The sequence below is a fragment of the Hippopotamus amphibius genome, chromosome 2 (assembly GCF_030028045.1).
Source record: "Hippopotamus amphibius kiboko isolate mHipAmp2 chromosome 2, mHipAmp2.hap2, whole genome shotgun sequence".
In the NCBI taxonomy this organism is placed as follows: domain Eukaryota; kingdom Metazoa; phylum Chordata; class Mammalia; order Artiodactyla; family Hippopotamidae; genus Hippopotamus; species Hippopotamus amphibius.
The window spans coordinates 62573838-62595323 of record NC_080187.1 but is presented as its reverse complement, the minus strand read 5'-3'; the positions used below and the strand labels follow the sequence as shown (position 1 = coordinate 62595323).

The following is a 21486-nucleotide window of genomic DNA, read 5'->3' as shown; positions in this document are numbered from 1 at the left end:
ATATTTTAACAAATTATTTCCTAATTTTATCTTTGAGCTCCTTTAAAATCTGAGACAATATCATCCTGACTAAATGATGATATAAGTACATAGAGTTTTGCAAATCAGGTAAGTCTAGTTAATGTCAACCCCCTAAAAACATACCCATAAATCAGATACCCATTGTCCAAGTGATAGGAATTCAGAGGTTCAGCTTAAAGGTGTTCTGATGATTCAGGGCTTGCACTGCACCCACCAAACTCTTGCAGAGGAATGCAATAATCAGAGCCAGGCACCATTCCAGAGCAAAGTCTGAACACCCTGATCTAATATCCAGGAACCCCAAGTCTGTGCCTGTGGGTCTTTCCATTCCTGCCTCTGCCTCCATCCCACCCAGACCACGAGCATCTCTGCCTCTTTATACTTTTTCTAACATATGATTTTTAAAAATTATTTATTTATTTAATTTATTGGCTGTGTTGGGTCTTCACTACTGCATATGGACTTTCTGTAGTTGTGTAGAGTGGGGGCTACTCTTCACTGCAGTGCACAGGCTTCTTATTGCGGTGGCTTCTCTTGTTGTGGAGCACGGGCTCTAGGTGCGCAGGCTTCAGTAGCTGCAGTGTGTGGGCTCAATAGTTGTGACTCTTGGGCTCTAGAGTGCAGACTCAGTAGTTGTGGTGCACAGGCTTAGCTGCTCCACGGCATGTGGGATCTTCCCGGACCAGGGCTCGAACCCGTGTCGCCTGCATTGGCAGGTGGATTCTTAACCACTGCGCCACCAGGGAAGCCCTGCCTCTTTATACTTGAACACAAAGTTATATACAAACTTGCGGTATTGATCATTTTTATTTGGTGTACATACAGTTTGCCCAAATAGACGAAAAACTATTTAAGGGTACGTGCGGTGTCTCCCATCTCTTGGAAACCCCACCTCTTAGTAACTATTTCAAAAAGGTAGAAAAATGTCAAAATATTTATCGTACCTACTGTCCCTGCCCACACACTCTCTTTTGCTATAAAAGAGCATCTAGTTTTCCATGTCTGAATTAGGGAACAACTTATTCTTTAGCAAATGTGGACAATGCCTCCTTATAATCCTCCTGTTAGAAAACCCACATTGGAAGGGATTTCAGGACAGTTGCTTTACCCATGTTCCCATGAAATCTCAGAGTTAATAGACTGTGTTTTCTGTCCTCCTACATTTATTTCTAAGAATTTAAGAACGTCAAGGAAAAGTAGACAAAACCCACAGGGGAAATCATGAGAATGTCAGAAACTCAAGCATAAGAGAGACAGGCTCTTTCCCTTTCCATTTGGTAATGAGGAAAAGAGGAGCCCTCCTTCCACTGCGGGCAGACTCACTTCAGCAGCTGTAGGTCTGGCCGCAGAGAAAACACTCAGCTTATAAAACCCAGGCAAAACATGTCCCAAATGGGCAAGGTGGCAGCAATGTAATGTTGAGGACACTCTCTCAACTCATCGGGGAAAACTCAGAGAGGACCACGTTCAGGAACAGAGAACAAAACTCTAACAGTCTGTTGGGAAGGTGCCAAAGAAAATCAGATAACAGATGAAATGAGGTTTGTCAGCCACCCCACGGGTTTCAGGGAAGACGGTGCTCACTGCCGCCTCCGTGAAGTGAGTCACCCCTCGTAGAACCCGTCACCGGTTTACAGACGCCGAGGAGGAAGCATCACTCTGTCCTCCCACAAAAGGTGGGCCAGCTGAGGCATCAAAGCTTAGAGGGACAGCTGTGAGCGACACAGGTGAGGAGAGAACCGGGGAACAGCATTCATGGGAGGGGAGGAAAGGAGACACCAGGTGAGAGGGAAGTGAAGCCTGTTGAACAGCCCTTGGTGACCTGGGTCCAGGGAATGAGCTGGTCACTGAAGTCTGAGCCTCACATGACAAGGTCCAGGGACCAGTTTCTGCTGCTACTCCTCACAGCCAGGCTCCTCATCGCTGTCCTCCCCCAGAGGAAATTCCCTCGTGTGCTTCTCGGCTGCATACTTCCGGGTCTCCATGGGGCAGTCCTGGCTCAGAATTGCCTGTGGCAGGCAAGATGTAGAAGAGAAATCACTGCACATCACTCACCGGCTTCCCCATCCGCTTCCCCATCCCCTTCCCCAATTAGCTCATCCAAGTCTAGTGCTCTTCAGAAAAAGACTCAAGGAACCAGAAAAGGACCCTCTTTTTGCTTCAGGTATGTGCACAGGCCACCCAAGGCACTGAGATATAGCCACCCTATTGAAGACAATCATCTGATATGCTTTTAATTGAATCCTAACAGCAGTACTACAGGCTATAGCACGGAGCCAGCTGAAATGGGCACCACCCCCCATCAGACTTTCCTGCCTTCTTTTGTTCCTTTAAGCAGCCTCTATATCCATCCCTAACCCACACAGCCCCTGCTCATGCTGCAGTGAGAGGAAAGTATCTTATTAACTAAAATCATACGTTGTGGTTCTCTCTCCTGGGATGTTTAAAGCCCCCTGTGGTACTTTAAGAAAAGACCTGGTAAGGATAATGACAGGTCTGAGTGAATGAATGGATGAATGTTCTGCTCATTTTGGGCAGACGACTTGGTAATTCACACTTCGCAGGTAACTACAGCAAGTACAGGATGCCTTTGATGGTCCTCGACCCCAACACTTTACAAGCTTCCCATTTTCCCTCTGTACCTAGGACCCTTCCGAACAGACCAGTGCAAGAGAGGAAGTGATTGTGCAGAGAAGGGAAACTAAGGAAGGGGCACAAATGAAAGACAGAGATAGAAGGGGCATCAGAAAACATGGCAAAGCAGGGAGCCTATCAGAGAGGGAGGGAATAAAAGCACAGGATAAAAAGGAGTGAGAGAGACAGGGAAAGAAACGGAGGGTTATCATTTTTTCCGCAGTAGTCAGAGCCCCTTACGAGCTTCTCCTCCTTGGCCGGGGGGTTCCTCAGGTAGTAGCAGAGAGGAGCGTAGATGATGTTGACGACCCCGATGATGACCATGAGCCAGGGGAAGTCAATGGCCCGCACAATGGCACCCCCAGTGGATGGGCCTGCGAGGAAAAGAGCAAATCTACCAGTGTGCATTGAGTCTCGATCACACGGAGCACACACGAGGGGTAGCAGTTGATCCCGCATATGCCCCAGGGTCAGGTATCTCCAGAACCCTAGGAGGATCAGCCTCTTGGCTCCACTTTCAGCCAGTAAACAGTGCATAAAGGGAGATGTGGGTACCAGGTCCTCGTACTCCCTTATCCCTCCGTCAACATACCTATAGCAAACCCCAGGCAAAAAGCCACGTCGGCGATGGCATAGACACTCCCGTACACGGGGGCATGACGCAGGTCCACCAGGTGTCCCATGATGGGCATCATAGAGGAATCCACCATGCCTGTGGTCAGAGCAAGCAGGACACCGCTGTCAGCCCTCCCCACCATCCCCCTCCTTGTCTGTGGCATCCTCCCTTCCCCTCCCCCCTTTAGTCCACTGCCTTTGCCTGCTGTCTGTCCTCCCCTCAGCACTGACACCCATTCCTACCAGCCGTTACAAGCCCATCTCTCCACAGCCCTGCCAGCTGCCCTCCTGCTCCTTCTGCCTTTCCATATATCCCCGCTGATCTGACCCAAAACCAACATTCAAGGGTTTATCTCCTTTAAGGGCACTTCTTACCTATGGAAAAGCCAAGCCCTGCATTGGGGCCAATGAGACCAAAAATATTATGAGCCAGAGGAACCTGCAGCAGGAAAGGAGGAAGAGTTCATCAGGAGTCCAGCTGGGTCAGGTGAGAGTAGCACAAAAACAAAGGGTTTTCCTGCAAAACACATTATCAACCAGGTTCTACATGCCACAGACATTATCTATTTGAATTCTTATACCTCCTGATGAAAAAGAATTTTCACTTGCATTTAAAGATAAGAAAACTAGATTGGTGCCATCTGGGTTAAATCTCCTATCGAGAGTTATAGAATGTAAGTGGTAAGATCAAGGATGACCCTCTGATTTGACTCTATGAAAGCATAACAATGGCCTTTTTCTGCTGCATGAACTTTTCCTCCCCTTGCTCTGCCCCCACCATCTAGACACACACTTCCGTCCTCATTTTTCACTGAGTGGAGTTTCCTCTCTTTCTATTTGCAACATCATCCAGAGGTTTTAGTTAAACCCTAACCTGGGAGCCAGTGGAGCAAGAAGACAAAAAAAGAGACGCCAACAAGCAATTACCTATAAGCTAGCGGGACAGGTGGCGCGGCTTGTGTTGATGCTTCAGCAAGCTTGTGAAACTCATTCTCTTGCCCTCCCCATCCCCCACAGAAGCCTTCTTTTCCTCTTTTGCTGGTTCCTTACCTCCCCCCCACCGGCACCTGTCACTCAAACTTGCTACACCAGCACACTCACCCCTTAGAGGTGTCACATACCATTTAGACGTCAGCGACTAAAGACAATCTTAGGGATGAATCCTCAAGGGGTATTTCTATTTTGTCGCTAGTACTGGTTAAGATTCACTGTGGCCAGACACTGCTGCAGTTGGTGTGGGTCACCCTGCGAGGTGCTATGAGAATCCTCTCTACACAGATGAGGAGCCTGAGCAAAGGGAGGTGATGTAACGAGCTCAGAGTCACACGAGGAGCAAGTGGCAAAGCGGGGACTGAACCTGGAGCTTCAGCTCCCGATCAGGACCTCCAGCCTTTCTTGAGCACTGTATTCAAGCCTAGGAGGCAAGTGTGCTTCTGATCCCCATGGTGGAGAGGAGAAGATGAAGGCTCAGAGAGCTTGAAGGGGACTCCTGAAAATGGGAAAGCCCTTCTTTGTTTCTTCCTCTACCAAATACTCTGGTGTTAGAGATAGAGGCATAGATGGTAGCTCACGGGGTCCTGTCAGGGTGAGATGAGTAAACAGAGGCATACAATGTACCATTTGACAGACCTCAGAAATAGACACCAACATGTATTGCTTCATGTGCCCATCCATAAAGCCTCAGACCTCTGTCTCCAGCTGCCCCACTGCCCTCTCCCTCTCCTTCCCCACCACCTTTCAGTGGGATGACTGGCAGCATCTCCCCCAGTGCTAAATCCCTACCTACACAGAAACAGTCTTTCTGACAGTCCTTGCCAAGTCAACCCTCTGCTCATTTCAAAGGAAACTGGTCTTTAAATATCCAGGTTTCTCTCTCTCTCAACAAGACCTCATTGTACTTACACAAAGCAAGCTGGTACCTACTACCGCCATCCCAATTAGGGAGCACAGCCACCTGGAAGAAGAGAGTCATCATCGGACGGTGCTGAGGGTTGAGATCCCTTCCACCTGCCACCCCATCACCAACACACTGGCCAGTCCTACCCCCCTATCTCCAGGAACCCTGTAGGATGTGAGAAGACAAACGCATCCCTACATGACCCATTTGTACGCAGGGGAGCCCTTGCCCTGTCCCTTCCCCACCCCTCATCGCTTCCCTGGCTCCACACCTCTTTCCATAGCAGAAGCAGATGAGGAGCAATGGGACGTATTCCTCCCTCCCTGACTCAGAAGGTACCTGCCCCTTGGGGATAACCCTCAAACTTAATTTATGCTATTTCCCAATGCACCTGACCTCTCACCTATTCATATTTTATCTGATCTTCAGGGTCCATCTCAAAAGCCACAAAACACACCAAACTTCTTTCCTCCTCTGATTTCCTATGGTCATGGTTTTTAAACTTATTTCTAAAATCTTCATGCTACACTCCAAAGGTAAAATTAAAGCTGTTCTCACTGTAGTGGAGGAACAGAATCCAGACTCATACCTCTCAGCCCCCAACCCTTTCGACTTGGTGGACTCTGAGGACCTCTGTAGAGCTCCCTGGGGCTCCATGGGACACAGTTTGACAACCCCTGCCCCAAGGTACTGTTTTCTTCATACCTGTTCTCTGTGGTGTCATTTTATCTCTTCAGCTGAACAACAAACAACTGGAAAGCAGAAGTTGTCCCTCATATATTCACTGCCTCTTCCATAGCAACCACCTCAGGACCATCCTTTCCCCATACTGTCCTCACCCCCTACCCATCCCCATCCTCCCAGTGGGCAGCTTTTATCGTGTGTGTACTGGTCCTAAATTTGCAATCTCAGAGAAGCTATTATTCTTCATCCCAGGTGTAGGCAACACCTCAGAAGACTCTCCCACCTGGCTTTTCCCGGATCCCCAGGCTACATACCGACCCATCTTGTTGGCCAACACGCCAAAGAGGTTGGTGCCAATGAGGTAGGATACACTGGCAGGCAAGAAAGCTAGACCTGTAGAAAGACACAGGCCCTCGCCTTAGATCATGCTGGCTACTCTAAACCACGTTGTTCTTTTCAGGACAGTGAAGCCCCCCTGCTACCTTCAAGGATCCCAAATCACTTTGTTCTGTGGGTAGGATATCCTGTGCAAACCCAGAGCAGATGACAGAGGGCTGCACGCCTCTGCTGTCCTCAAGAGCAGCACTGTGTTCAGTGTCAACACATTTAGCATGCTTCTACTTCCCCTCTTGGGCTTCCTGATGAATGGCTTTGATGAGCCAGCCTCATGTATTAAATACCCGTGATTATCAGCATGAGAGCATGAGCTTTAGAGAAAGACATACATACTTCCGGGGAAGTAAGATTCCTGCCTTGCTATTTACCCACCCCGCTACTGCTCTGACAGTGACTCTGGATAAGTTACTAAACCTTTCTGAGCTTTGGTTTCCATATCTGGAGAAAACAAAGATGTGATTCTATCATACCAGAATACACTAAGGAGCCAATTAGATAAATGTATGTAAAAGGATTTTGTAAACTGAGGCTCTTGTCACATTTTTTTTTGGTGTGTGACAGTAGAGTCAAGCACCCTGGAGCATGGGCTTTGGTGCTGGGTTTAAACCGTGGCTTGACCACTTGTTAGCTCTGTGACCATGGGGAATTTAACCTTTCTGAGTCTCATTGATTCGTTCTTTCATTTATGCATTCATTCAGTATTTTTAATGAGCTTTTACTATGTACCAGGAATTCTAGGGACCAGGATTAGAAGGGTGAATAAAACAGACAAAATCCTAGCTTCCAGGGAGCTCACATTCCAAGGGAGCGAGATAGACAATAAACAAGTAAACAAATAAATGAAAATGATAATTTTGACAAGTGATAAAGTTCTGTGAATAAACTTTAATGTGGTGATACAGAAGAGGGACCAGGAATAAGGGCTAACTTAGATTGAGGGGGTCAAGGAAGGCTTCTTTGAGGAGGTAACATTTAAGTTGAGAACTGAATAAGCAAAACAGAAGGTTTTTAGCAAGAAAAACAAACAAACAATCAAAAACACCTAATGCAAATAGGAAGGCCTATTGAGTGGATAAGCCTAGAGTTCCAAGGAGAGATCCTACACACAGACATAAAGGTTTGACTAATCGGTTTACCAATTAGTTCTTAAAGCCATGGGAATGGCTGGCATCACCCCTGAAAGATCTTAGAAGGAAGAACAGATATCCAGGGGCTGAGCCCTTAGGAACTCCTACCTTTAAAAGTTAACAAAAGAGGAGGAGATAGCAAAGGTGATAAGGAATAGCCAATGAAGTAGATAAGAGGAGAGGAAATCCAGAAGGAAAAAGAAAAAGAAGAGAAAAGAAAAAAGAAGTTTGGCCTCTGAAGGAGCTGGGATGTTTCAATCATAAAGAGAAGGCAGAGGGAAGTAAGTATATGTAGTGATGAGAACATGTGAGGTCCCTTCTCATTGCTTCTATCTTCTCAACGACTAGGAGTTGAGAATGATGAAGGTGAAGGGATGAGGGTATGTAGGAGGTCTGAATGGAGACATGCAAACCAGTCCTTTTGGAAAGTAGGAAGAACATAACTAGGGACTTAAAAAAAGATTGTTGGACAGTGTGAAAACCCACTTTAGATTTGTGGCCATAAACATAAAGTGAGACCAACAGCCTACCTAGTGTGTGTTTTCCTACAGCCCCATTTCACTGCTCAGGTGCATGTAAGGAGCAGACAACCAGATAGGCTGAACCAGAGTTAAGGCCTCCCAGGTGACAATTCCAGAGGGAGAGCTGGTGGGGCAAAGAAATTAACAATGCTTTCAAAGGAGTGAGGTTAACAATGGATGTGGATTCATCATGATGGACTCCAAGCTGAATAAAGAAAGAAGTGAGGACATGAGTAGTGATGGGAACAGAAAAAGAACAGGATGGACTGGCGATTTCAGTGTAGCCAAAATGTGTTAATACAGGGGTATTAGAATACCTGAGCAGGGAATATATAAGGTGATAACTGGTCTGCTTGGAATTGAAATTTCAGATGTGCCACAATTAATGGTGATGTCAAGGTCAATATTAAATAAAGGTTTGATTGATTAAGGTGGAGGGGAGAAGAAGATCACTGCAAGAGAGCAGATTAAGGAATGGGCCAAGATGGTGGTAGAGTTATCCACCTGGATACTGAAGTCACCAAAAGTGGTGACAGGAGTAAAAGTGAAAAGAATATGAGCCAGGTGTTGGTGGATTTAACGAATGAGAAGGGATAACTCAGGGTTTAGTAGATAATTGCAATGAAGAAGGGTGGGGTGGTATAATCTAATGACATGATCTTCAAGGGAGTCGAGGCCTTTGAAGGAGAATGAAGAAATGATTCAGAAGCAGCGAAAGAAAGCAAAGTCTGAAGAAATATGAACTTCCATCAAGAGGGCTGTGGGAAAACAGTGTTCTCAGAAAACACTCATTTCTCAGGCCAAGAAAATGAAAGTGTTCAGAGAAAAGAGACTGAGGGCATAGGGACACTTGCCAATGGCAGGGACTTCCACAAGGCCCAGGATTTGGGAAACTGGGTCAGATTAAGAAATTTCTGAAATATGGGAATAATAATAATTCCCACCAGATAGGCTGGTCATAGGCTTAAATGAGATAATGCCTAGCAACCATTCTGCAAGGCATCTGGCACAGAATAAGTGCCCTCTGAGCATCAGCCTTAACTATTATCATCATAACCAGTGAGTAACAGGGTCAAGACTTGGACCTCCAGCTCCAGATGTTTCCACCACCCACACCAGCAGTGTGGCAGCACAGATGGCTCTGGTGTAAAGAACTGCATGGAATCGGCAGGGTGCGTTTTCTTGGGTCTCACCAGCCTCTCTTTGCCTCTCTGTACGGAGAGGAAGCAGTGCTGCCTCATAGAAACTGTTGTGACAATTACAATTAAACCCAAAGTCAACAGTTCACTAGTTACTGGCTGAGGTCTTGTTTGCTTTTAATATTCTCTTCTATGGGCTGGAGGAGAAACACACCTTAGTATATTTATCTAGTCTGTCTGTACAGGTGGCAATCTGTTTCAAACTGTAAGCATGTGTTTACGTTTAATTGCTTTAAAAAATTAATAGTATAGCTACTCCATTGTTTACCTGGTATCTGGAAATGGGCACCTGTAGGAAGCCCACAGGCCTCCTAGATACATCTCCTTGACCTCGTTTTAAGTGATGTGGGGTTTCCTGAATGAGATTTTCCTCAGTCATTGTGGCTTGTTCTTTAGGATCTGAGCATAGCTTGCAATTCAGTAGCATTTTGTGCAAACGAAGTATTCCAGACTATATGTCTACAGACACATACATATTCCACAGCGTATCTTCAGGGGGTGGGGAGTTACACATAGCTGTGACTGCCAAAGTGATTTCAACAAAAGCAATGATGAAAACAGTAATGATTTTTATTTCCTGCATATATCCTGTATTCCAGGAACTGTGCCAGTGCCTTTAGAATACATACATCTAGCTAACCCTGAAAACAACTAGAAAAGGGTCTCCATTTCTACAAATGAAAAAAAAGTGGAGTGTGAAAGTGTTAAGCAACGTATCCAAGGACACAACCAGTAAGTGGCCGGGTCAGGATTCCAACCCAGGTGGGCTTGTTTCCAAAGCCTGAGCTCCTTCCTCCACTGGGTGAGAGTAGTAGGCACACAATAGGTCACCTGGAGAGTGTTCAGTCACAGACTACAAGTTGCTCCTCCCAACAGCTTAGAGAGGGTTATGCACTGAGGGCAGTATTTTTCAGTGTGGTCGCTGAGGCCCTATCAGCATCACTGGGAAACTCACCAGGATTGCAAATTTGTTCTACTGAATTACCGGATGAGGCCCGGCAATCTGAATTTTAACATTGTCTCCAAGTGAGAAGCACTGAAGTTAGACTTAAGGGATGGTGGAGGACAAGTCCTTCCCAGTCTCTCACTGAATCTCCTGAAGGCTTTCCACTGCAGCCTCGCCTGCACAAGGCACTGTGTGGCATCAGGCCTGTGAGTTTCTTGTGTCTCACCAGCCTCTCTCTGCTTCTCTGTATCCCGAGAGGAAACAGTGCTGCCCAACAGAAACTGTCAGGATGACTACAATTAAACCCAAAGTCAACAATTCACCAGCTACTGGCTGACAGCTGGCTTGCTTTTAATCTTCCTGTGGGGTGAGGAAGGGCTGGGGAGGGGCCATTCTGAGCTGTGGTTGGTAGCCCATCTGCCCCAAGAGCAGGAGCAGCCGGAACCTTGTGGCAGGGGATGTTTATTTGCACCAAGCACCAACTAACTCAATTAACTGTCACGGCCACAGGCAGCTGCAGCCCAGAAAAATTCAATTTGGGGCGAGGAGTGCAGCTGGGAGCCTTGCTTAGCATGGTCCCCTAAAAAATTAGATTTAGTGCTTTTCATGGCATATTAAGCTATATCAGTTTCCCCTCCGGCCACATAAGCCTCTCTTCCCCACAGTGACTGAGCGATCTGCACGTAACTTTCTCTGTCCCCTTTCCTCAGACTTCCTGCAAAGGTCCAGAGCCTCCCCTCTAAGCTCAAACGGGTCATGAGGACATCTCTCCATGGAGCAGAACAATGTACTCCATTAGCACCTTTTTAGAGGTAACGGAGTAAAACGGTAATCTGGGGGACTGGGAGTGGGAAAGAGGAATGTATCAATGATGGTAATGGTGGTGCCTGTTAATATTCAACAGGTGCAAAGCATTTCCACACATTATGTCATTTATTCCTCAGATTTACTCTCTGAACTAGATAGTATTCTGATGGCCATTTTAGAGATGAGAAGTTGTGATTTGCACAAGTTTGCATAGCAAATCAATGGAGTGGAAATGAAAACACAAGGTCTTCTGACTAGAAGTCATTCATCCACACAGCTAGGTATGTCCCCCCCTCCCCCCCACACCCCCGTTGCCCCCGTCAACTCCCCAACTCTGCCCTTCTCGGCCTGCTTCTTTATTTTCTTCTTCTTCTTTTTTTTTTTAAGTTGTGAGTTATGTTTTATTCAGTGGAAATTTTGGGGACTTCAAGCCCAGGAGGCAGCATCTCAAGTATCTCTGAGAGAATTGCTCCTCAGCCTCCTTCCTGAAGGGACCGCCCACCCAATCAGGCTTGATTCACAGGTGTGGACTGGGAAGGTAATTCTATGAAGGAAGCACACTGTCCCTCTTTGACTCTGAAGACCTGGCCCTGATGATGCTTGCCAATTACCTGAGAAAGAGGAATGGCACCTCTACCCAAGCCCAAGTTGGGGACCAAGGTCACTTACCTAGCTGCCACTCAGGGGCACACATGGTCTGCATCATCCAGATGGGCAGTGTGGGCTCCAGCATGGCCACCCCCATGTTGGCAAAGCAGAGGGCGCCTGGGGAGATGGTTCAGTGAGCCTCTGAGGCTGCCCTGAAGCTCACAATCTCCCAGCCCAAAGGGAGGCAATGTTGGCTTACCTGCGGCCACCAGGATATAAGGGTCTCTGAGAAGAGTGAGGAGTGGAGTCCCCTTGGCATTCTGAGAACATGGACGACAAAAAACTTCATTTGTACAGTGTACACATCTCTCCTGTCTTCACAGAATCTGGGAACGTGCAGGCAGGACCTCAGAGACCATCTACGTCAGCTCCTTACTGGAGAGACCAGACACCCACATCACAGAAGAGGAAGTGACTTGTCCAATGTCACAGAGTGAGCTGGTGGCTGCATAGTCCCCCTGTGCAAGGCAGTCACGAAGAGTGGGACAACATATTCCAGACATGATCCCTGCCTTCTAGTGACCATCAACCAGATCAGAGTGGACTGTCTGCAAGACCGACATTAGACAACAGGTGTCTGGACTCCTGGCCTCGGGCCTCTCCACTAGAGCTCGCCAGCACTGATATTAGTCCAGGATGGACCACAGGCAGAGCACTGAATCCTAAAGTGAGCCTAGAGGTGGCAACTCAGAAAGCCACTCAAACTTTCCAAATGTGGAGCCATACTGACTGGTGTGGCCGAAGGAGCCTGAACACCTAAATTAAAATGTCAGCCTAAATGTCCAATTATAGCATCCCCTCTCCCTCAAAAAACTTCATTCCAATGAAACTTAGTCATCTACCTTCCTTCCATGCATATAAGCAGGCCCTCGGTCGTCATGGTTACATTTTCCTAAACTCCCTTGCTTCTCCTCTCCATAGGTCCAAACTTCACCCATTCTTCAAGGTCAAGCTTAAATGGCTCCTTCTTATCCAGTGTTCCCTGACTCAGTAGCTGGAACTTTTCTCTCTTTCAAACTTCCTGAGCACTGTGTCCTAATTCTATCCACATTCTATCTTGTAATAGATTCAATTGTTCTGATATGATAACCCTCACTGCATACACATAGGATGGATTACAATATTCAGAGATATTAAAACTAAAAAGATCATGCCCACTTCCATATATAATTCAAGTAAAGAGACAGATCTAAATCATAACATGTACATAAAGAAGTCCAATAAACCCTTTGACCCTACAATTTCACTTTTTGTTTTTGTTTTTGTTTTCGTTTTGGCCATGCCATTTGGCTTGTGGGATCTTAGTTCTCTGACCAGGAAACTTGGGCCCTCGGCAGTGAAAGTGTGGAGTCCTAACCACAGGACCACCAGGGAATTCCCGACAATTTCATTTTTTGAAATTTACTCCAAAGATTACCTCCAACTCTATAACAGTGCATATACACAAGGTTATTCATTGCAGCACTATTTGTAGTTGCAAAATATTGGAAACTACCTAAATGCCCAAATATAGAAGATTGAATAAAATATGGTACGCATACATTGGTATGCCAGTCAGAAAAGAAAAATACTTTTTTGAATAGGTAGAACATTACCATCTAAAAATCAAAATTATTCACAAAGCTACTAAAGGAAAATCATTTCTCTACTCACAATACTTCTTGATACCAAATGGATGGGCTTTTCACACCAAGCCATTCTCCAGTTCTCTGTGGACCAACTGGGTGTCCCTACAATTTAGTTCAATTCTAACACTAATTACTTGGAGCTAGCACAGACCCCACAAGGCTACCCCCCACTTCAGACACCAATCACAAGTAGCACACCCCCAGGATATCAACACTACTGTCTGACTTGGCAACAAAATCAAGGTCTTTCAATCAAATTTTCCCATATCGTCTGTATTTTCTTATCTTTCTTCATGGCTTGATAAAGATTTCCCAGAGCCATCTTTGTCTTAGAGTCAGACAAATACCAACTCTGATATTTAACTGCTACAGAATGGCAGTCTGTAAGGATGTTTTGGGGGTAGAGATTGTTTGGATGGCCTCCAAAGCCTTCTTTAGCTCTGAGATGTTATAACTAAGAATACTCAGGTCCCAACATCATTGACATCCTGGTTCTGAGTTATAACTCAGAAAGGTTTCTTTGATTCTTTAAAAGGCCCTTCCTCCATCTTGGTCCAACATCAAACCAGACTCCCTCCCCATCCCCCACACCATTCTAAACGTGACTGTATTGGGAATTTCATACAGTTCTTGCTTTCTCCAACTCCCCTCCCCTTTCTCCTTATGGTTTGACAGGGATGGTCTAGGCAGGCTGGGTCACTGCACTTAGCCATTCTATTGCTCTCTCACCAATGGAGCTTGCTATCCACTTACCTCAGGAGAGATTTTGGAAGGCTGTAGGATGCAAAGCTGAAGTGCTAAGAAAGAAAGAGGGTGTGAGAAATAGTTCAGTGTATCCACTGATTAGCTGGAGGATCCAATAACAGCCACATTGTTAGTACCCTGTCCCTTGCAGATCTAATTCCCTGAGCTTCCTCCCTCTTTCTTACGATGGGGAAAATCCACCCAAATATGTCAACACGGACACCACAGCATAATGCATTCTTGCCAGGCAGGCAAAAGCCCAGACCTGGGCTCTCGCCTGCCTGGTGGCCTTTTACGGTGACTTACCTCCATCCAGTAGTGCCAGGAAGGCCAAGATGAGGAAGGGCACAACCTTCCCGAAAAACACATACATCACACTTCCGAAGGGAGCTCCCACTGGAAGAGCAAAACAGGCATGGGTTCCAGATGTGGGGGGCTGATTCCCAGCCAGCGTGACTTGTCCTCCTATACTCAGTGAGCATTTCCTGAGGGCCTACGAGGGACTGAGCCCTGAGGTTTTGAGGATTCAGAGACGAAGAAGACCTGCTTCCAAGGGGCTCCCTTGCTAGTGGAAGGAATATATGTGTGGGCGTGGGGGGACCCAAATAATAAGAACATGGTGAAAAGTAAATGTTCCATCCACAAAGTGCTATGTAATCACAACAGAGTGAGTTCAGGTGGCCACAGGGGTTTGGTCAACGGGGTAATACTGGTGGGGAAGAAACGTGTGAAGAACACAGAGGTGTCAGAAAAGAGAGTGTGGATGGAGAAGAAACAGAAGTCCCTGTTACTAGCATAGGAGCATTTGGGAGATGAGGAGAGGTGGGGGAGGTTGAGACCAAGTAGCCACAGGCCCCCACATATCCAGATAAAGCATGCACTTGGCCTTGTGGGCTAGGGAGAAACAGCAGTGCTTTTTTGGCAGGGGAGAAACACCACCAGCTCTGGACACAGGAAGCTCCTTCTGGTGGCACCTTGGAGGAAGAAGGGAACGTGCAGATCAGGCAGGAGGCTGGTGCCATGTCCAACTGAGGTGCGATGGGGAGCTGGCCCTGAGCAAGTGGCTGTACAGGGTATAATGGACTTATTCATTTGGGAGTGAGAGGTGATAAAGGAGACAAGGATGCACCAAAGTTTTAGCTCGGGTGTTTGGAGATGTAGATACTAACAGAGAGCACAGCTTTGGTTCCCTCTCCTCGCCATGGTGATAGACAGCGGGGTGGAGGCCAGGAGTTTTCTTCTCAATTAGCTTATAAACTCCCAGAGGGCAGGAACCACGTCTGAGGCCTCTGACCTATATCCCCTCTGTGCTAGCTTGTGCTCGGCACGTAATACGTACTCAGTAAAAGTGTGGGGCTTGTTGAACTACTTAAAGTGTGGGGCTTGTTGAACTACTCAAACCAGATTTTGGATAAACCTCAAAGAAAAGTATAACCTTATGGTTTGGAGTTTGGGATTCGAGCCCAGAAAATCTGAGTCTGTATCCTGGCTCTGGCATTTCCTGGCCATGTGACCTTGGATAGCTATGAACCTTTCTTATCCCCATCTCTGTAATGGGGGCAATCATTCCTCCTTCACAGTGTCATGGTGAGGATTAAAGGAGATTATGTATTGATTTTGCACAAAATCTGACAAAGAGCATGTTCTCATGTTGAAAGCACTGGTGACGTATAGAAGCAGAGATGAGGCAGCGGCTGCTAACACTCGGAGATTCACTCCCTTGAATAGACGAGGTTTCTGGACCACTCTCCTGCCCTTACAGGCTATTCAGCTTCTTAAAGGGAAAGAGATTCTGTTTTTCCTGGACAGAATTTCAGAAGGATTCAAAACATGGTTGGACAGACAAGGAAGGAAGATGTTGTCTTCCATGACCTTAGAAACACCTGCCTCCTGGAGCCATCTGCCAACAGTCTGCTGTACCTCACCCTCCTGAACCCAGACCTGGGGCCAGGTGCCACTTACCCAGCACTCCCAAGGCCAGGCCCCCCAAGGCAATTCCCATGGCCCACCCCCTCTCATGGTCATCAGTGTAGACACTTGCCAGCATCCCAAGACCTGAAAGGAGAGAGGCAGACAGAGTTAGCAGAGTCTCTGCCTCTCTCACTGAGTCCTTGGTCTTGGTCCTATTATATCTTCAGGGGTCATCTAAGGTAGAGTTTCAATTTGAGGGGGTTTTATAGAACCTAACCCATAGTATTTTGCAAATACTGCCACCCACAGGTCCCCCAAATACTCACATTGCTTACTCCTTCTGTTCAGAATATTATTGGAAGTGCAAAAGTCTCTGGGAAGGGTAATGCAGAATACCACTGTCCAATGATCCTGCATTTCACATCATTTTATCATTTCCTAGTATATTTCCCTGACTCCATGGATATGGAGTAGGTCAAGGAATGGAAAACCTACAGACACAGAGCACTGCTCTGTTTGATGGGGGTGCTCACAGAAGAGTATGAAAGCACCTGGGAGAGAGTGTGGGCTGGACGCTTATGTCCATTTACTCATATGTAAAACGGCATAAAATCTCTACTTTGTAGGATTACATTAAATATTGTATTTGATAATACTTTGCAAACTGGGATGGTATTACCAATAGTATTAACATTACTATTTCTATAAAATGGTGGGGGGACAGAGAAAAGACCATAGAGTGGCATTAAATTAAAACCTGGCCTACTTCACAGTTTCACCTTGAGCTTGGTCTGACCTGAGCTAGCTGCGTCTATTAAAATATTATCAGAGAAAGCTATGGCAGGCTTAGGGATTTATAGGCACTGCTAGCAACTCTACAGTTATCTCATTTTTAAATCACAATTTCTGCTTACTATGATGATATTTTCCTTAATTTCTTCATATAAATCTTATAGGGTCTAAAGGTAGTAAGAGGTGTGTGTGTGTGTAAAATGTTGACATTACCTGCAACAGATGAAAATGAAGATCCAATGCCTTGAAGAGTTCGGGCCACAAAGAGCATGGTATAGGTACTAGAAAAAGCAAACACTGGGCAAAGAGAATAGCAAGAATGCTCCAGTTAGCAAACTGCCTTTGATTCCCTGGCCACCAGAAAATGGGCTCATGATATTAGACATGAGCCATTATGCATATGTTTCAATAAAGCATGATCACTGCTCCCTGTTTTCAGAGTTGTCTTTCTAATCCCTCCCCCCTAATTAGGATCACATTTTAACTGGTATGAAGACTGAGAAACCAAAGAAGTATGAACCGATTCACCACACAGTGGATAGAAGTCTGAGTGTCCACATTTCCTGCTTAAAGCCCACCATCCTGTCCACTGGAGTAGGGCTATACATGAAACCCAATGCCCTGGGCTGAGAACTGGTCCCTAGACCCTACTTCTGGATCCTCCATATGCAACACCCAGATTTGATATTTGCCATTGTTGGGTTCCATTGGGCCATCGGGAGCATGGGAAGGACCACAGGCATGGGGTAGAAATGCAAACATCTTGCGATCCAATCAGATCCTTCCCCTTATACTGGAGACTCTTTTAGCCAAATCAGATCAGTGAATATTTATTAAGTAATACTGACCATGCAGCTGTGCTGGACTCTGAAGCAGATGTGAAATAAAGAGAACATCCAGTTCATGCCCTTGAAGAGATTCAGTCTACTAGAGACTAACATACATGAAACTGAGAACCAAACAGGAATATGTTATCAACAACTAAATCACAGGGCGTTGGCGGCATGGTTGGTGAGTCCAGACATGTCTCACCTCCAATTCTAGGACAACACCACAGAAAGAGAGAAGACTCCCTCCCAAAGTGTCTGAATCAGCAGAATCTGAATCCCTTTGCCCATTCATTACAGATGTCTTTGGTTGTGCTTATAATCTTTTGCCATTACTTCCCGACATGATCACACCGTCTCCCAAACATGCAAATACTTGGTATCTCCTTGCCAGGCCTCCAATGCTCTCTCCAAGGCTTTCTGATTTCCAATCTGTTCAAGGTGAGCTACGGTGTAACCAACTCGTCTCTGTTTGCCCAGGACCTTTGTGGTTTAAAATCAAAAGTCTCACATCCCGGGAAGCCTCTCAATTCCAGGCAAACTAGGATAGTTGGTCCCCCTACTTAGGAAGACCACCCCTAACATGGGCCACCACTTAGCTCCTAATTACCTTATGCATGTTTCCCAGCTGGAGGCCCTAGGAGGCGTGATGGACATCGGCAGCCTCAGTTCAGTATTTAAAACCCTGAAGGAATGCTACACATAATCCCCTAAACCCCAAACGTTTTCTAGAGTCAGGCCAGCTCAGTACAGCGACACTGGTGATGGCATGGAAACAATAATTATTATTTGATACATACAGTTTGGTAGATAAAAAAAGCTTTCAAAACATGAGTTCTTGGCAGAGAATCAGGTAAGGATCTTATGCTAAAAAGTTTGGGATCCACCAGGACATTGCATTATCTTATTTTGCAGGGTGTTTGTCATGTCTCCCAGGGAAGCATCAAGCACTCCTGGGTAGACAGAGCCACGCCTTTTCATTCTTTACATTCGCTCAGTGACTTTTCACCATCAAGCATCATACCTGTGCACCATAAAGGTTTGTGAAATGAATTCTGTCTCATTTGATGAAACAGAGTGTCTTAACTAGTTTTTAATTTATTATTTGGCATGGGCTGAACTCCTAGAAGTTCAATGAAGATTTTTAACTTTCATTTCTTCATTTTCTTTGGTTTGACCAGAATGTCACAAGTAAGGTGAAGTTCTCAGACAGAACGTCACACATCGAGCTCCTGCACTTTGCACCTTCCAGCCATGAACGGAACAAATTCCTGTTAAGCACTGGTTGATCGGAATCAAGTCCTATGCTGGAAGGGAAGAGAATGTGAGGAGGAGCAATAGAAAAAGTAGAAAAGTAATAGAAAGGTGATAAGAAAAACGAGAGGGAGACGGAGGTGTGTTATTCGGAGCAGAGAGGCAGCAGAGGCATCAGGGTGCCTTCCCCTTTATTAACCTCTCCCCGCCCCCACCCCACAGTCATTATTTCTCATTTTCTCAGGGTCAATTTCCACATGTATTTCATTTCACTTACTGTTCTTATTCCATCTCCATTTTATTGGGACAGTTATCTGATACTGGGTAGACTCTCTGCTTTTCTTTTTCTTGTTTCCTTAGCAAATTTATTTTCCCAAGCGATAACCTTTAATGGCCTTCATTGAAGGCAGTAAACTTTTTGGAATTTTCCAGTTGCCACTGCCCAATTTAGATTCTTTGTTAGTTACCCTTTACCTTTGCATATCAAAATACTATGACCTCTTCTCAAAGATGGGAGGTTTGTAGTAAACTCATTCAAGGAGTTACTGATAGATACGCACACACACACACACACACACATGCACACACACACACACCCCACACTATAGCATACGTATTAAAACAGTTTTCACAATTTTCCCCTGCTGAAGGCAGTGAAGTATTTGTTCTTTTATAGCATAATATACAAACACCAACTAAACAGAGTTGCCTTTAACTGCTCTAGTCCCCATAAAGAAAACTGTAAAGCATTTAAATCAGTGTCAGAGGACACTTAGATGACTAATTAGCTAACTTGACCCTGCTCCCTTCCTGGTAATGCATGTGATAAAATAAAAGTTAATCAATGAAGGGAAGAAAAGAGGAAGCAAATTACTTACTAACTGTGGAGATAAACATGATAACAAAGCCAGCAAACATGGGAATGTGATATCCAATCCTGAAACGGAATTTTAAAAAAGATACAATTCCAACAGGCATCTATATACTTGTACTATATTTTTTCATGTAATTGGGAACAAAAATGCAGTTGAGTGAATGGCAAAACATGTCTCCGAATGCAGGTATAGGGAATGAATATGACATGTGAATGCATATAAACAAACATGCAAATTTACCTGTCGGCTAGGGCCCAAATCCTCTTTTCCAGAAAGGATAACCCAGTCAGAGTGCATATCTTTTTGAAACGTCGGGATAATCCCAAACACAAGTACTAAGAAGCCAGTGCTCTAGACTGTAAGAGGCCTGTCCTAGTTCCACCCTTACCCCATTCAAGCCATGTTCCAGGGCACTGATATAACACCAATAGGATACTTCTGTCCACTGGTTCTCTTCTTGGTACTCCATAGTCATTACATCAGTAAGAAAATCTGAAGCCCAAGTTATTTTATCAATATCACATTATCCTTCCCGAACAGCTGACTGCCCTGGGGTGCAGACAAGTGAGTTTTCCTTCTTTATCCCTTCTAACCACCTTTATAATACCTCAGCCCATCCTCTTATCTCTGAGCCCCTGAGTACCCTGTGGGGCCCTGCACCCATTGACATACCTGTTGGTGAGAGGCCCCACGAATGGGTTAATCAGAAGTTGCATCAGAGCCTTGGATGCAAACAGAAGCCCAACCCATATGTTCTCTTCCTTCAAGTACTCTGTGCCTTGAAAGCAGTTATTTCCATGCGCTGGGGTGGCTTTGGTGAGTGGAGGGGGGATGGTGCCTGAAGTGCCACTTGTCCATGCTGTGTCACTGGGCACACCTTCTTCAATAGCCAGGGTGTTGTTCTCAAAGAAGGAGAAGAGGGTGGAAAAGGCGGAAGTGAGGGCAGGTTGGGAAGTCATGGTGGGGCCGAGGTAAAGAGAAGTGTTGACTTCTTTGAACTCTGTGGCATATAGGTAGGTGGGCACAATGGGCACTGAAAGTTAAGAAGAACCAGTAATGAGGGCTAAGGACAGATTGTCTTTTGACCGCGAGTCAGTTCAGGGATATTACTGTGAGGTCCGGACTCATGCTCATGAAGGCGTCTAAGTGACATGATCTGAAGCCTATTCAAAGACTGTGCCTGCCCAAATTATCCTATTAGTTCAAGTACCTGAATTCCAACCATCATACAATTGGTCCTCATTATTCATGGATTCCAGATTGGCGAATTCGCCTATTGGCTAACATTTATTTGTAATCACAAAAATCAGGGTTCACAGAGCCATCATGGTTTTTCGTGGACATACACACAGAGAGTGGAAAAAACATTGAGTCACTAGATGCTCACTTTTGCAGCTGAGGTTGAACAAGGTGGGCTCTGCCTTCTTGTTTCGCTCTCACACGGAGATGCAGAGCATGGGGCGGGGAAGGGCAGTGAGTGCAAGAAGTTCCAGCTCTGGGGCCAGTTGGGCAGAGATAGAATCCCAGCTCAGCACCTGTTAAAGGGGCAGCCTCAGGCAAGCCATTAACTCTTCTGAATTTTGTTTTCTCTTTTGTAAAGAAAATACAATCTACCAGGATGTGTTGTTTTTAAGATTATAATCTATATGGTGTGTGTGTGTGCACATGTGTGGGTGTGGGTGTGTGTGTGTGTGTGTGTGTGTGTTTCCCCGAGGAGGAATTATTTAGTATTGACTAAATCCAGTGTTTACAGAAACTTGATAGAGCATAACACCATGAATAATGAGACCTGATTGTATCGGATTTACAATTTATCTCAGGAAGATTCTTATTTAAAAGCATATATTTTACCCAGAAGGGGAAACATGTTGGCACCCATTTATATACCAGCACTGAATGTAAAATTAATAGACTACCAACTAAAACAGAAGGACTGGGAGGAAACGAACCATAGGAAAGG

At 45.6% G+C, this 21486-nt stretch overlaps 1 protein-coding gene across 3 annotated transcripts in view; it reads right to left on the bottom strand.

Annotated features, from left to right (window-relative positions):
- Window positions 1-1430: 1430 nt before the first annotated feature.
- SLC18A1 (solute carrier family 18 member A1) overlaps window positions 1431-21486 on the bottom strand; it is a 31489-nt gene continuing 11433 nt past the window's right edge. Inside the window, exons 4-17 of one of the 3 annotated variants that reach the window (XM_057724713.1) lie at window positions 20199-20559; window positions 19530-19588; window positions 16784-16867; window positions 15830-15922; window positions 14174-14263; window positions 13877-13920; window positions 11695-11755; window positions 11517-11612; window positions 6166-6244; window positions 5173-5224; window positions 3646-3709; window positions 3248-3367; window positions 2896-3029; window positions 1431-2030 (exon numbers count right to left, since the gene is read on the bottom strand). In XM_057724713.1, the coding sequence (XP_057580696.1) occupies window positions 1917-2030; window positions 2896-3029; window positions 3248-3367; window positions 3646-3709; window positions 5173-5224; window positions 6166-6244; window positions 11517-11612; window positions 11695-11755; window positions 13877-13920; window positions 14174-14263; window positions 15830-15922; window positions 16784-16867; window positions 19530-19588; window positions 20199-20559 (1451 nt within the window). In that variant the 3' untranslated portion in view covers window positions 1431-1916. The remainder of the gene's footprint in view (window positions 2031-2895; window positions 3030-3247; window positions 3368-3645; window positions 3710-5172; window positions 5225-6165; window positions 6245-11516; window positions 11613-11694; window positions 11756-13876; window positions 13921-14173; window positions 14264-15829; window positions 15923-16783; window positions 16868-19529; window positions 19589-20198; window positions 20560-21486) is intronic. The other 2 variants (XM_057724715.1, XM_057724714.1) reach the window with 2 other exon arrangements.